The following is a 12,463-nucleotide window of genomic DNA, read 5'->3' on the forward strand; positions in this document are numbered from 1 at the left end:
GCAACCCCCATCCACCCGCCTCAACCCCCAACAAACATTCTAGAATCTGAGTGCCTCATCCCACCTCCTTCAAAGCTAAACCCAAGGACTTGTAATCTCACATACGACCATATGTTACCCACTATACCCAGTACTCACCCACAAACGCCATATATTTCTAGAATGTCCTGAGGACCTTTGACTCTGCTCTTTCAAATGGACTGGAGCAATGCAACATGGGAGCCAGAACACCTGCTGCCTCTTGAACCCAGGCAGCTGCAGCTCAAAGAAAGAACAAAAGTACACTATCATAAAGACAATCCTGAGGAAAGCTGGTGCTGACCTGTGACCTCTGAGTGACTCCTATCCCCTCCCCAGCTCCCACCCTCTCAGAAGCAGCAGAGATAAATGTAACGCACCACATGGATACATATGTAGTGAAGACACAGGCCATATCAATGTTGCAATTACTGGTGGTGAAATCAGAAGGACAATGAAGCCTGATAAGGGGAAAAGAGGGTTCTATGGGTGAGGTACGGTGGAGGAGAAGACCCTTTTGGTAAAACTTGGCGTTCATATGAAGATCTGTGAAAAGTGAGGGAGCATGCAGCTGTGTGCAGGACAACAGCCATGCAAAGATCCTGGGGCAGGAGTCAACCTGTCCAGTAAGAAGGAAAGGCGAGCGGCTTGGGAAGGTAGGGTGCTCCAGGAGTCATGACCAAGGATTCCACTCCCAGAAGGAAGCCAAGCACAGGGCTCAGAGTAGAGCATGAGCTTGTGCAGTTCATGTCAGTAAGATTGCCAGTGTGTGCAGAAGGTTTGATGGTCCTGGTTGGGAGCAGATGGCAATCCAGGAGGCTGATTCAGTGGCTGCTGTCATTGGCCCAGAGAGAGAGGGTGACTACACACAATGGAGTTGGTAAGGAGTCCTGGCTTGAAACATGTTTTGGAAATTGAGTTCACTGGGCTTTCATCAAGTATGGCTTTGTGGCTTGGCAATCATGGGCTAAGTAAATGGACTAAGAGAGTGGGGGGGTAGCGCTGGGGTGAGCTCAGCCTTGGACGTGTGGAGGCTCTTATCAGTGTCGAGCCCTGAGCAAAGTGACTAAGCGTGTCACAAACATGGGAGGATGCCTAGAGTAACCACAGCCAGCTCATCCAGGGCAAGAACAAAGATGGTAGTCGCAAAGAAACCTAAGGAGCGGCAGAAAAGGTGGTCTTGGTGACTGGGCATGGTGACACACACCTGCATCCCAGTACTCTGGAGGCTGAAGCAGGAGGGAACCTGCAAGTCCCAAGCCAGCCTGAGCTACATAGAAAGACCTTGTCTCAAAACAGATTTTTTAAAAAAGGGTTAGGGGTGTAGCTCAGAAATGCCGTGCTTGCCTAGTGGACATGAGGCACCAGGTCCCACTCAGGAGAGATCAGGATGTACAGTCAAGGTTACTATCAGAGGTGGCCCTGGGAAATGCTTCAGGAAAGTTTCCAGGGGTGGGGGCATACCCGGTGCATCTTCCCACAGCCCTTCCCCATGAAGCAAGCACCCAGGGGTCCCCACAGGCCCCACAGATGCCTCAGCCACAGTGAGGAGACCTTGCTGCTCTGATTTGCTGAAGCTCAACAGTGTCCAGTGTTGGATGTTAGCAGGAGTTCTTCAGGTTTTGTTGAATATCGAGTGTTCTGTTTGCTCTGTGAACTGAGTGAGGCATCTCGCTCTCCAGGGCCCATCTGGGCTGGATACAGAATCCTGGCATCCTAGCATGATGGCACTCCGTTTCTTTCCACTTCTTTGCCTTTTTTTGGGCAGTGTTAGCCTCCAGCTCACTATGTCTCTAAGAATGACTTTAAATTTCTAGTCCTCCTGATTCCACCTCTGGGTGCTGGGATTACAGGTGTGCGCCCTCACTTAAAATGAATGACATTTTTTAAAAGGTGTGTGCACACGCATGTGCCGTCATAATGCAGCACGTGTGAGAAGAGGATGATTCCGGAAGAGCTGGCTCTTTCCCTCTGCCACCCGGGCCCCAGCTTGGCAGCGAGTGCCTTTACTCACTGAGCTATCTTGCCAGCCCCAGGCCTTCCCTTTTTTAATGTGCTGGTTGTGAGCCTAGCCTTTAACATCTGAGTCATTTCTCTACCCCTGGCCTTCACGTTTCCAACCATCCCCACCACTGCTCCTTTTCCTCTGTGTTCATTTCCGTCTGTTCTATGAAATTCCATCCCTTCTTCTGGGAGGGCAGATTTTACTGCTCTTTTTCTACTTTCTCAGGCCGAAAGCTCAGTCCATTCATTTTGAGTCATTATCACTTCTAATAAACGAAGCCCTCCCTCCGGCTTTCCTCCAAGTCCCTCTGCAGCGGCTTCTTACAGATCTTAATAGGTTTTGCTCCTGTCTGTGTGCATTTTTAAATAGTCTCTAATTTCCCTTTCAGATTCTTTTATCGCCTAAAAATTGTGGTTTTATTTGTGATATCAATTTCCAGGTGGGAATATTTCTAAAGCTTAAGCTTCCACGCTGTCACAGTGCCTCGGGGTTCGGGGAGTCGCACGACCCTGCCAAGTGAGTGTGCCAGGCATGTATGTACACCCGTGCAGCACACCCCAGCATGCACATACACATGTGCACCTGTCCAGGGCTTAGGAAGCATGCATGTGTACACTGACGATGAACAGGAGCATCGTTAGTGCACACATGATGCACAGGAACCTTCCAGATGCATGTCTGCACAGCTCAGTGAACACATGGAATTTTGTCAGTCCTTTGGAATTCCTTGACATTTTTATTATGGTCCAAAGATGGTCAGCTTTTATGACTACTTCCTGCATGGTGGGAGGAAAAATAAACCCTGTATTTAAAGCATACAGTATGTATAAAATGAAGTCAAGCTTTTTAATTGTTACGTTTGTGTGATTTCGGGTTGTTTTTGATGGTGCTTCCTTCAGCCAAGTTTTCCTTGATACAGTAGTAGCTCTGGCTGTACTGGCCAGTAGCTCTGGCCTCCTCTTACCTCAGCCTCCCCAGTACTTCCACCAAGCTTGTGTCCCCAAAGCCTCTTTGGCTTCTGGATTTGTTCCTTGGAGTCCTGTTTTTCAGAATCCTTGGACCTTGGCTGGGGAAAGGATGTCTCAGATGCTAACCAATGGGATGGTCAGCGGCCTTGCATGGGCTGTCAGTCAAGCCTGAACCCTCCTCCCATAGTCCCTCAGACTTGGCCTAGGGGACACAGATCCCACTGAGGTCTTATTTCCCCTGAGAACTTTGACTAGATCTGCAGGGTGAACCTGATCCTATTTCCCCAGTAGTTGTGAGACTTGTGAGTAAGGAAGCCTCAAAGAGAGAGATATCAGCATCCTGTGAGGGCAGGCCTGTGCGGCCCAATGGCCCCTCTACTGCCAGCTGAGAAGTTCCAAGTCCGACCAGGGTGGGAAGTCCAGGGGACAGGACAGAGCTTGGATTACACTTCTCCCCTTCTCCAGGAAGGTGTCCTGGGCCTATCCAGACTATCATCTACCTGTTTCATAGGAATGTTTGACATCCCACAATTGATTGGTTTCAGCGAGCCTGGGAGATCCATGAACTCCGCACACGGACAGTACATCCTACTGGCTGGCACTCACTGTACACTGAAACTTCCTAGTCCAACCCTCTTCCCTTTGCTGTGGTGCCCTCTGTGCCTGGATAACCAATGCCTGGATTTTTCTCTTCCATGTTCCGTCATTCTAAGCAGCCACGAACACCCAGCTTCTTTCTTTGTCACATGGAGGCTCACTGGGCCTATGCTTCTGTGTCATCTTCATTCACCTGCAAGCAGCCTTGCTACTGAGATCAGTGATGGCCCCCAGGCAGCCCAGCCAGGGTTGACAGCTCCCTGAGACTCCAGGCCACACAGCATCTCCTCTGACTCCAGGAGTCCCAAGAGCAATGCACAACTAAGGGCAGAAGCGGAGAGACCACTTCTCAACCCACTGTTCCAGCTGGCCCCAGTGACAGAGCCCCACTCTGGTTTTGTACGCAGGCCATCTCTGCCCACGGGGCTCTGCCACCAGCTCACTGGAGTCCCCAAAGTGCCTGTGGTCCTTTCACAATCTTCTGGGGGTCCTCACTGGCCCCGTGTCTCACCCCCATTCCCAGCCATCTTCCTGAGTGCGAAGGCAGCTCCCGACTCAGGCAACCCAGGTCTCACAGACAGATCTTCTTGACATAAGCTGGTGGATGATGGGTGATGGTGAGAGGTGCTCATTAAAATGTCTTCAGAGAATTCCACGAACTCCTGAGTAAAGGGCAGACCCCAAGTTCCCCCAACCTCCCTCCCTCCTTCCCTCCCTCCCTCCCTCCCTCCCTCCCTCCCTCTCTCTCTCTCTCTCTCTCTCTCTCTCTCTCTCTCTCTCTCTCTCTCCCTCCCTCCCTCCCTCCCTCCCCACTCTCTCTCATGTAAAATTCAGAATAAGGTGACAAATGTGACTATAAGACACCAGAATATGCCCCCATATGATTGTAGGGATCCAGGATATGCCCTCATATGAGTGCAGGACCAGGGCATGGCCCATGAGAGCAAGGGACAGGGATATGTCCCTATATGAAAGCAGGGAATCAAAATGTCCCTGTGAGTTCAGGGGTGGGACTGTGCCTCCACATGGCTGCATGAGATTCCGATCTGCCTCAACTGTGCCTCTTCAGCATGACAGGCTCTTGGGAAGCTCTGGAAATAAGAGGAGTCTCTTTCTGTGGGAGGAGGTTTCTGAGCACTAAGAACTCTCCCTACACTTGGAAGAGACCAGTTTTGGTTTTGGTGGGTTGTTTTGTTTTGGTTTTTTGTTTTTGTTTTTTTAAGGTACCTTCAGTGATCGCAGGTTCAACTTTGTAAGCTGCCCTCCCTGGCCTCCCACACCCTTGGTCTTGTATGGGGCATAATGCCGCTCCCTTCTCCAGGCTCTGTTCCCACTTCTGAGATTAAGAGTATCTGTCACTGGCTGGGCGGTGGTGGCTCACGCCTTTAATCCCAGCACTCGGGAGGCAGACGCAGGCGGATCTCTGTGAGTTCGAGGCCAGGCTGGACCGACAGCCTCCAAAACAATACAGAGAGACCCTCTCTCGTAAAAACAAAAAAAAAAACAAACAAACAAAAAAAAAAAGAGTATCTGCCCTTCCAATGCTCTCCACAACCCAACAGCCAGCGCCTCCTCTACCTTAGAATGGGTCAAGTCTGCACCTGAAACCACACCCAAAGGGTGTGGCCACCACCACAAGTTCACTGGCCAGGCAAGATGCCACTACACTTCTTCCTGCTGCTCACAATGTCCTAAGGTGCTTCTTGACTCCCTGAGGTGCTTTGGGGCCCTGGGATTTCTTGCTTGGGGTTATGCTAGCTACAGTTCCTACAAGGTCCTGTCCCTCCTGGCCCCAGCCCAGTTCTGAGGACTCTAGTTTTCTCTACTGGGTTGGTTCCTGGGACCAAGCCTGCCTACAGCAAGTGGAAATCCCCAATCCATTCCTGATCCAGCCACATCTGTGCCTCCAGGGGTAGCAACTCGATCCCAAGGCTTTGGTGTCCCCCTCTGCTCACCCTATAGATCCTTCCCTTTTCTAGAACCATCTCTACCCCTCTGTGGCCAAACCACTAACACAACAGCTAGGCACATGACCATTCTAGTCTGGTCCCTATCTTCCCATGGCCTGCCTCACTTGAGACATACTTCACTGTTTGGCAGTCACCTGTGGGCCTCCCAAGGGGCCACCCTGCCCTCACACACACTGCCTCAATCTCCCTCCTGCCCCTCACTCACACCCCTCACCCAGCACAAGCTCCATGGGTCTTCTTGCTCTGGTGTGGCCCAGGGCCTTTGCACAGGAATTCTTACACGAGCACCATATGCAGACTGCCAAGAGGGTCGTTCCCTCATGTACAAGTTTATATCTGTGTGCTGTCTGGGCTTCTATGGCCACCCTGATAAGGTAGCAGTCTCCTTACAGCTGCTGAGCCTGTACGATCTTGACACGTTTGAAAAACGGCTTGGGAGAGCTCCAGCTTGGAAGCAAAAATGATCCAGAGTCACGTCCTGGGTTCTGGCAGGGGCTGCATGCCATCATCAGGGTCCTCCTTGGGCAGCCCCACCTAGCCTGGTGGGGCATGTGCCCAGAAAGCCATAAGGTAGAGGTTTTATGAGGCTCCATTTTCTTTAGTGTGTGTGTGTGTTTCTCTGTGAACCCATGTCTGCATCTGTGTGTTGCCTGTGTTTGCATGCCCGTGTCTGTGTATGTCTATGTGCACCTGTGTGTCTGTGTGTCCGAGTCAGTCTGTCTATGTGCCCTTGTGTCCTTGTGTATCTGTGTCGTTTTACCTAGTGTTCCCTCGAGTGTGTCATCTGTGAGTGTCCGTGTTAAATTCCTCCTCAGCTCAGAGTAGCTGGGGCACAGTGTGTCATGCCTTCCTCTGTATGAGGACTGTGCCTTCTGAGACCTCTTCTGCATGAGTCACCTTGGCCTTCCTGGGGCCTCTGGGTGGAGCCATGAGAGCTAAATCTCTTCGGAGACCCTCCAAGAAGTGTGTGCGTCCTGGGGAGAGGAGGGGCCGAGAGTAACTAAAGGGAAGCCTACTAGCAGACAGCAACAGGTGTTGCTGCAAAACAACAGCAGGCAGGCCCACTACACATACTGGCCACTACATCCCGCCTCCCTACAGTGGGAGCCAGGGAGCCAGGAATCCCCCGAGGGAGCCTCACAGCTCAAGTGAATGGAGTGTCCAGGACACCGGGAGACAGGGAGCCCCAGGGAGGCCCTCACACTGATGCTCCCATTCCTCAGTCCAGCAGCCGGTGCCTCTGACCGGAGGACATTCATCTATCCCCAGAGGTCCTAATTGGGGTGCTTCCTCCCGGAGACCTCAGGACCACCAACCACCTCCTTGGCCATTCTGGAATTGATCTACACAAATTCACTGCCTGTGTGAGTGGGAGGAAGGTTGAATGCAGTGTCTCAGTTTCCTTGGTGTAAGCCATACCTTCCCGGGGGTGCACCTCTAATAGGCCCCACCCACTGCACTCTTGCGTTTCCCCTATGTAGTCCAACCCAGGCATCAGCTCCTGTTTCAGGGGTATGGAACTCCACCCTCTCTCGCTTTCTAACTGCCCAGGAGGCACTTTTGCTGACCAGCTAGCTGGCTGCGACCCTCTTCCTCCCTAACAAGAAGCTAGAGGGCATCTACTGAATGTCGGCTTCCACAGACTCATCGTTGAATTTTCAGAAATACCATACTCTGTGCACTCGATTCACAGAGATCTCAGGCTCACTGTGAGCATTAGAGGGCCTGGGAGCACAGCCAGGAGAGCATGACAAAGAGGGGCTCCCAGCGCACAGGCTCCGCCCCTCGGTCCCTTACAAAAGCAGCTGGGTTGGGCTGCTGTGGAAGTCTGCAGGTGCTTGAAGCCCGGAGGTCTGCTCAGCCTGTGGATCTGTGTGAGACCCTCTCCCGCTTACCTTCCCAGAATTTTAGGCGGAAATTCCCATGGATTCCTATTTCCTACTGGGGGGTGGGGACCAGAAGCCCCGTGGCGACAGATGAGGCCACGTGGTAGAAACAGATCTCCCTAAAATGTGCACCCCGATTTAGCATCCCAGAGGGCAAGCAGCGAGACGCGCCCCGCCCACCGCCCGCGCATCCCAGCCTCTCAGCCAGGCCGGGCGCGGCGCTGCCAGGGTTAAGGCGCAGGCGTGTCCCCTGGGGTGGGGTGGGCCGGGCAGTCTTGCCGCGATCCTGGCGTCCCCTCAGATTGGGGCTCAACACGCTTCCCCACCGTTTTCTCCGCCGCGTGGCAACGTCGCCCCTTCGTTCTCCACTTAGCGGGCTGCGGGGACCGGAGTGCCAGGACACCGCCCGGAGGGGAGCTCGTCCGGCCGCGCAGACGCCCCGCGGGCTCCGGGGAGGGACTTGGCCTGCTTTCTGGTCTCCACTCGCCGGGGAGGAGCCGCTCGGCTGCAGCTGGCGGAGCGCGGAGCTTCGGGGACTCAGGCGACCAGGCCGAGAGCCGTGCGCGCAGAACCGGAGCCCGCGCTGGCTGCGAGTTCCCTGCCGGGCCTCTGGAGCTCCAGGCTCAGCACGGAGGAGGCGCAGCGACACCGCGGGGCGCGGTCGAGGGGAGGAGAGAGCGGAGCGCGGGCGAGCGCCGGACCGGCCGGGCCTCGCGGGGCCACGGCTCCGCCAATCTGCGGGCGCTGACGCGGGGGGCGGCTCCGCGGCGCTCGGATATCAGCGGGCCGGGCGCGGGGCTCCTGGAGCTCCGCCGTGCGGGCGCTGCGCTCCGGGTCGGCCCGCTGCACCTGCCAGATCGCGGCTTCGCCCCGCGCGCCCCCGCGCGCTTCCCTTCTCGCCCCTGTCTCTCCAGCCCGGCCTCCTAGCCGCAGCCTGACAACGCGGAGGAGCCACCTTGTCACGCGCCCAGCACCCAGAGTGGCCCAGCGGGAGCATTGCCCTCTGGATAGGATCCGTCGCGCCTCGACAGGGATGAATAGCCGCGTCTTCTGCCTACACACCCAATGAATGTTGTCCCTGTCCCGGAGACCCTCGTCCGCTGCTGGGTTCCCTATCACCACTGCCACCAGCTCCACCGACGAGGGCCGCTGGCTGCCCCCCGAGATGGCCTGGAGAGTCAGTGCTTTGGTGGCGGGTGTTCTCCACGACGTCCCAGCCTGGGGACAGCCCCCGAGCTGGTAGCTGCTCGTACGCCGAATGGACCTTGACCCGTGAGTCGTTGCCGGCTTGGTGCCAAGCTGAGGGGCACCGGTGGAGCGCGCGTCCGGAACCCCCGGAGCCCGCTGGCCTGCGTGGCCATGAAGATGATACTGGTGCGCAGGTTTCGCGTGCTCATCCTGGTGGTGTTCCTACTGGCTTGCGCTTTGCACATTGCTGTTGACCTGCTACCCAAGCTGGACCGGCGCTCTGTGCGATCCTCCGGGGAGCCCGGCTGCTCCTGCGCTCAGCCAGCGGCAGAGGCAGCTGGCCCAGGCTGGGCCCAAGCGAGGAGCCGCCCGGGGGAGTCCGCCGGTGGCGATGCAGGCTGGCCCAACAAACACACACTGCGCATCCTGCAAGACTTCAGCTCAGATCCAGCCTCTAACCTAACCTCCCACTCCTTGGAGAAGCTGCCTCTTGCAGCGGAGCCGGTTGATCACACTCCACGGGGTCAGGAGCCGGGCTCTCCGCTACCCCGTGACCCTGCGCACCGGCCGCTGCTTCGAGACCCTGGGCCCCGGCCACGGGTGCCGCCCCCTGGTCCCAGCGGGGACGGATCACTCTTAGCCAAGTTGTTTGAGCACCCACTCTACCAGGGGGCTGTACCTCCTCTTACAGAGGACGACGTCCTGTTTAATGTAAACAGCGACATCAGATTTAACCCCAAGGCAGCGGCAGAGAATTCAGACTGGTGAGCAGAGACTGGGAGACTGGGGTGGGGCTGGCGCGCCCGACCCTTCCGGGAATAAAGACACCCCCTTAGAAAGCTATTGCACAGGCCAAGAATTTTGTGTGTCGTTGGGGACCCTGAGGAGGCTGGGTAGGGACGCCTCGTGGGCGGGGCAGATGTGCCTCTTGCTCTGGGCCCTGCCTTTGTCTCCACAATGATTTCCTAGGGAGAAGGGCTGATGGCGTTTGGGAGGCCCCCCAGTACCCTGGTGTGGGAAGCTGGCGGCCCACCAGGAGCCAGGGAAGCCCAGTGCTCCACCTACAAGGAAGCATGCTGGCCAGCCCTGGCGATGGCTGAGGAAGCAGATGAATGAATATGTTGAGAGAGTCAGCCAGGGAGAGTGGGAGCCGCCTTCCCCTGGGAGGGGCTGGGCTGCTCTGGCTCTGAGACCGATGGGTGAGCTGTTCGGGGTGGACACCTCCAGAAAGCCTGAACATGCCTAATAAGTCTTTTAAACCCAGTCACTGGGGACAAAAGCAACTGAGAAGTGATATTGGCAGTGTAGAGGCCTCCTGGCAAGGGTGTGAACCAGGGCCACCCTGGCCGGCTGTGGGCAGGAAGACGAGCCATCCTGGAGTTATCTTCCAGGCTGCCCAGCCTTGTGCCCACCCCCACCCCCACAGCTGCACAGATCCAAATAAGCCCGGCAGAGTGAAATATTAACCACCAGCTGGCTAGAGCAAATAACCTGCAAAGGTTCCCGAGCAGCAGAGCGAGAGGGAGAGAGAGAGAGAGAGAGAGAGAGAGAGAGAGAGAGAGAGAGAGAGAGAGAGAGAGAGAGAGAGAGAGAGAGAGAGAGAGAGAGAGAGAGAGCTACCAGTCCAAAACAGCCTCAGAAATCCTTTCTCCCCCTGGAATATGACCAGGCCCTGTGCCTTGGGCCTGCACATATGAGCTGTTTGGTGGCTTCTGGGCTGTGCTGGCTAGAAACCATTCAGCAGAGGCAGCCGAGAGAGTGAGTGGTCAGGGTGTGGCTTCTTGGAGGACCCCAGTCTTCCTTTTGCTTCTAGTGTAGGACAGTCTGGAGTTGAAGGATCCTCACCTGTCAGTTAAGCAGGGCCCTCTTTCCCTCCAGCCTAGCAGGCTCCCAGAGGGTCTGTTCTTCCTCCAGACAACGCATGGCTAGCGAAGGCAGGCAGCTGGTCTTCCCTCGGAACCTGGGCTGGAGTGACTGATTCCTTCGTCCAGCTCTCCCCACCTATGGTTTCACTCATTAAAATCAAATTTAGTCCCTTGCATCATCCCTACCCCTGGTCTTTGGAACAAAGGCAGCAAGCTAGGGAGGTTTCTGGTTGGCTGGGTGTGCCTAAGACTTCTGGACTGTCTGGTCCCAGGAAAAGCTGACAGTCCCTTCCCACACACTCCCAGCTGACATCATTTTTGTTGGGGCACTTTTGGTGACCCCCGGACAGAGGTGTTGGGATAGCGCTGACACTCTGGGTCTAGGCCAGTGGTAGTTAGGGTTGTCTGTGGCGTCTCTAGAGTGTAAACAGGAATTACAGGCCTTAAGGTGTGTTATTAGGTGGTAGAACCGCAGCCAGGGAGGAAAGTGCAGACACGGCAGTGTGAAGGCAGCTTTTAGTGAGCCTGTACTTTGAACCCAAAGTCACAAGCCCTGACCCTCAGGACCAGCTCCCCAACATTCCTCCACCTCTTGCCTCTCTTTTAACACTTGACTATGGCCTGCCTTCATTCCTTGCAGGCCACATGAAGGGGCTGAAGGAGCAGAGTTCTTGCCTACTGGTGAGGCAGCCGTGGACCTCTATCCTAACTGGCTCAAATTTCACATCGGCATCAACCGGTATGAGCTGTACTCCAGACACAACCCGGCCATCGATGCCTTATTGCAGGACCTTGGCTCTCAGAAGATCACCAGCGTCGGTAGGTGGCCACCTGCTTGCCTTTGGTGCAAGTGTACCTTGGTGTGGATGCACCAGGGCTGTGTGAAGCTGGCTGCCTATGCAGGTCACTGACAAGGGAGCCACTCTTTCTAGGGTATCTGGATGGCCACCTTGGTAATCCAGGAGCCAGATGGATGCCTCAAGGCTCATTGCTAGAAACTGAGGGTCACCACTTTGACCCCTGGTAAAGTTATATATGCAGACATATGGGACCTCCCTCCCCTGCATAAAAATGACCCGGTGACCCATAGTGGCTGTAGCACCTCCTGCCAGCACCTATGCATGGGCCATCTTTGTCCCTCCTGCAGCGGCAGCTAGATTGCTTGGCTCAACCAGGGCCTGAGGTTCTGAGCCCGCTCCCTTCAGAGTGCAGTAGGGGCTAGGGATCTCACCAGGTCAAAGGAGGAACAAAGTTGAAGCCTGCGCATCCTGGATGAAGCAGTTTAAAAGGAACATCTCCAGGTTTTTGTGATCTAATAAGCCAAAAAAAAATCCAGTTTTCAATTTCAGGAAAACAGCAGAACATCAGGGGCCGTTTCTGAGCAGATTTGGGGGTTGTTATCAGGTTGTGAGTGATTGCTAATCACTGTGTCTTGAGAGGTGGCATAGGACAGGCCAAGGGCTGGGGCTGTGCAGGGGTGGCCCTGGTGTGCCCAGCTGCACGTGCTTGGGTAGCCTGCCATGTGTCTTGAAAGCAGATCTGCTAACAGGCTCCCTCCGGTTATGGGCTTTGGGCCAATTGCTGACATGGAGCAGTTAGAAGCTGCCTGCCTGCGGCAACCACCTCTTTAGAGGTGTCTGGGGCTCTGCTGATCTGTGTGCTGGGCTCTTGCCTGGTCAAAAAAGCCAGGACCCACAGTTTCCCCAAGGGTTTAGTCAGATCACTTAGTGAAAAGGTGCAAGCTAGTGGTCTTCTACCGTCCCTCCTCCTGCCAGAGAGGTCTGAATGCACCCCCACCTGGCCCTGTCATGCCTCTTGTGGAGTCTAGAGGCTTCAGGATGAGTGGGGAATAGTCCTTGTTAACACAGGGACTTTGTTATAAAGGAGCCACAATCCATGCCCCTTTCTCTTTGGAGTATAATACAACTGTTAAAGAAATACCCAAGCTGGGCATGAGGGTGAAGCC

The 12,463-nt window shown here is 55.1% G+C and overlaps 1 protein-coding gene across 1 annotated transcript in view; it reads left to right on the forward strand.

Moving 5' to 3' along the window:
- Positions 1–8,269: 8,269 nt before the first annotated feature.
- Positions 8,270–12,463, forward strand: part of Fam20c (FAM20C golgi associated secretory pathway kinase) — a 52,500-nt gene continuing 48,306 nt past the window's right edge. Inside the window, exons 1-2 of the mRNA XM_005080004.4 lie at positions 8,270–9,396; positions 11,138–11,316. Coding sequence (XP_005080061.1) covers positions 8,804–9,396; positions 11,138–11,316 — 772 coding nt within the window. The 5' untranslated portion in view covers positions 8,270–8,803. The remainder of the gene's footprint in view (positions 9,397–11,137; positions 11,317–12,463) is intronic.

This window comes from Mesocricetus auratus, unplaced genomic scaffold (assembly GCF_017639785.1).
Source record: "Mesocricetus auratus isolate SY011 unplaced genomic scaffold, BCM_Maur_2.0 Super-Scaffold_100008, whole genome shotgun sequence".
NCBI lineage: Eukaryota > Metazoa > Chordata > Mammalia > Rodentia > Cricetidae > Mesocricetus > Mesocricetus auratus.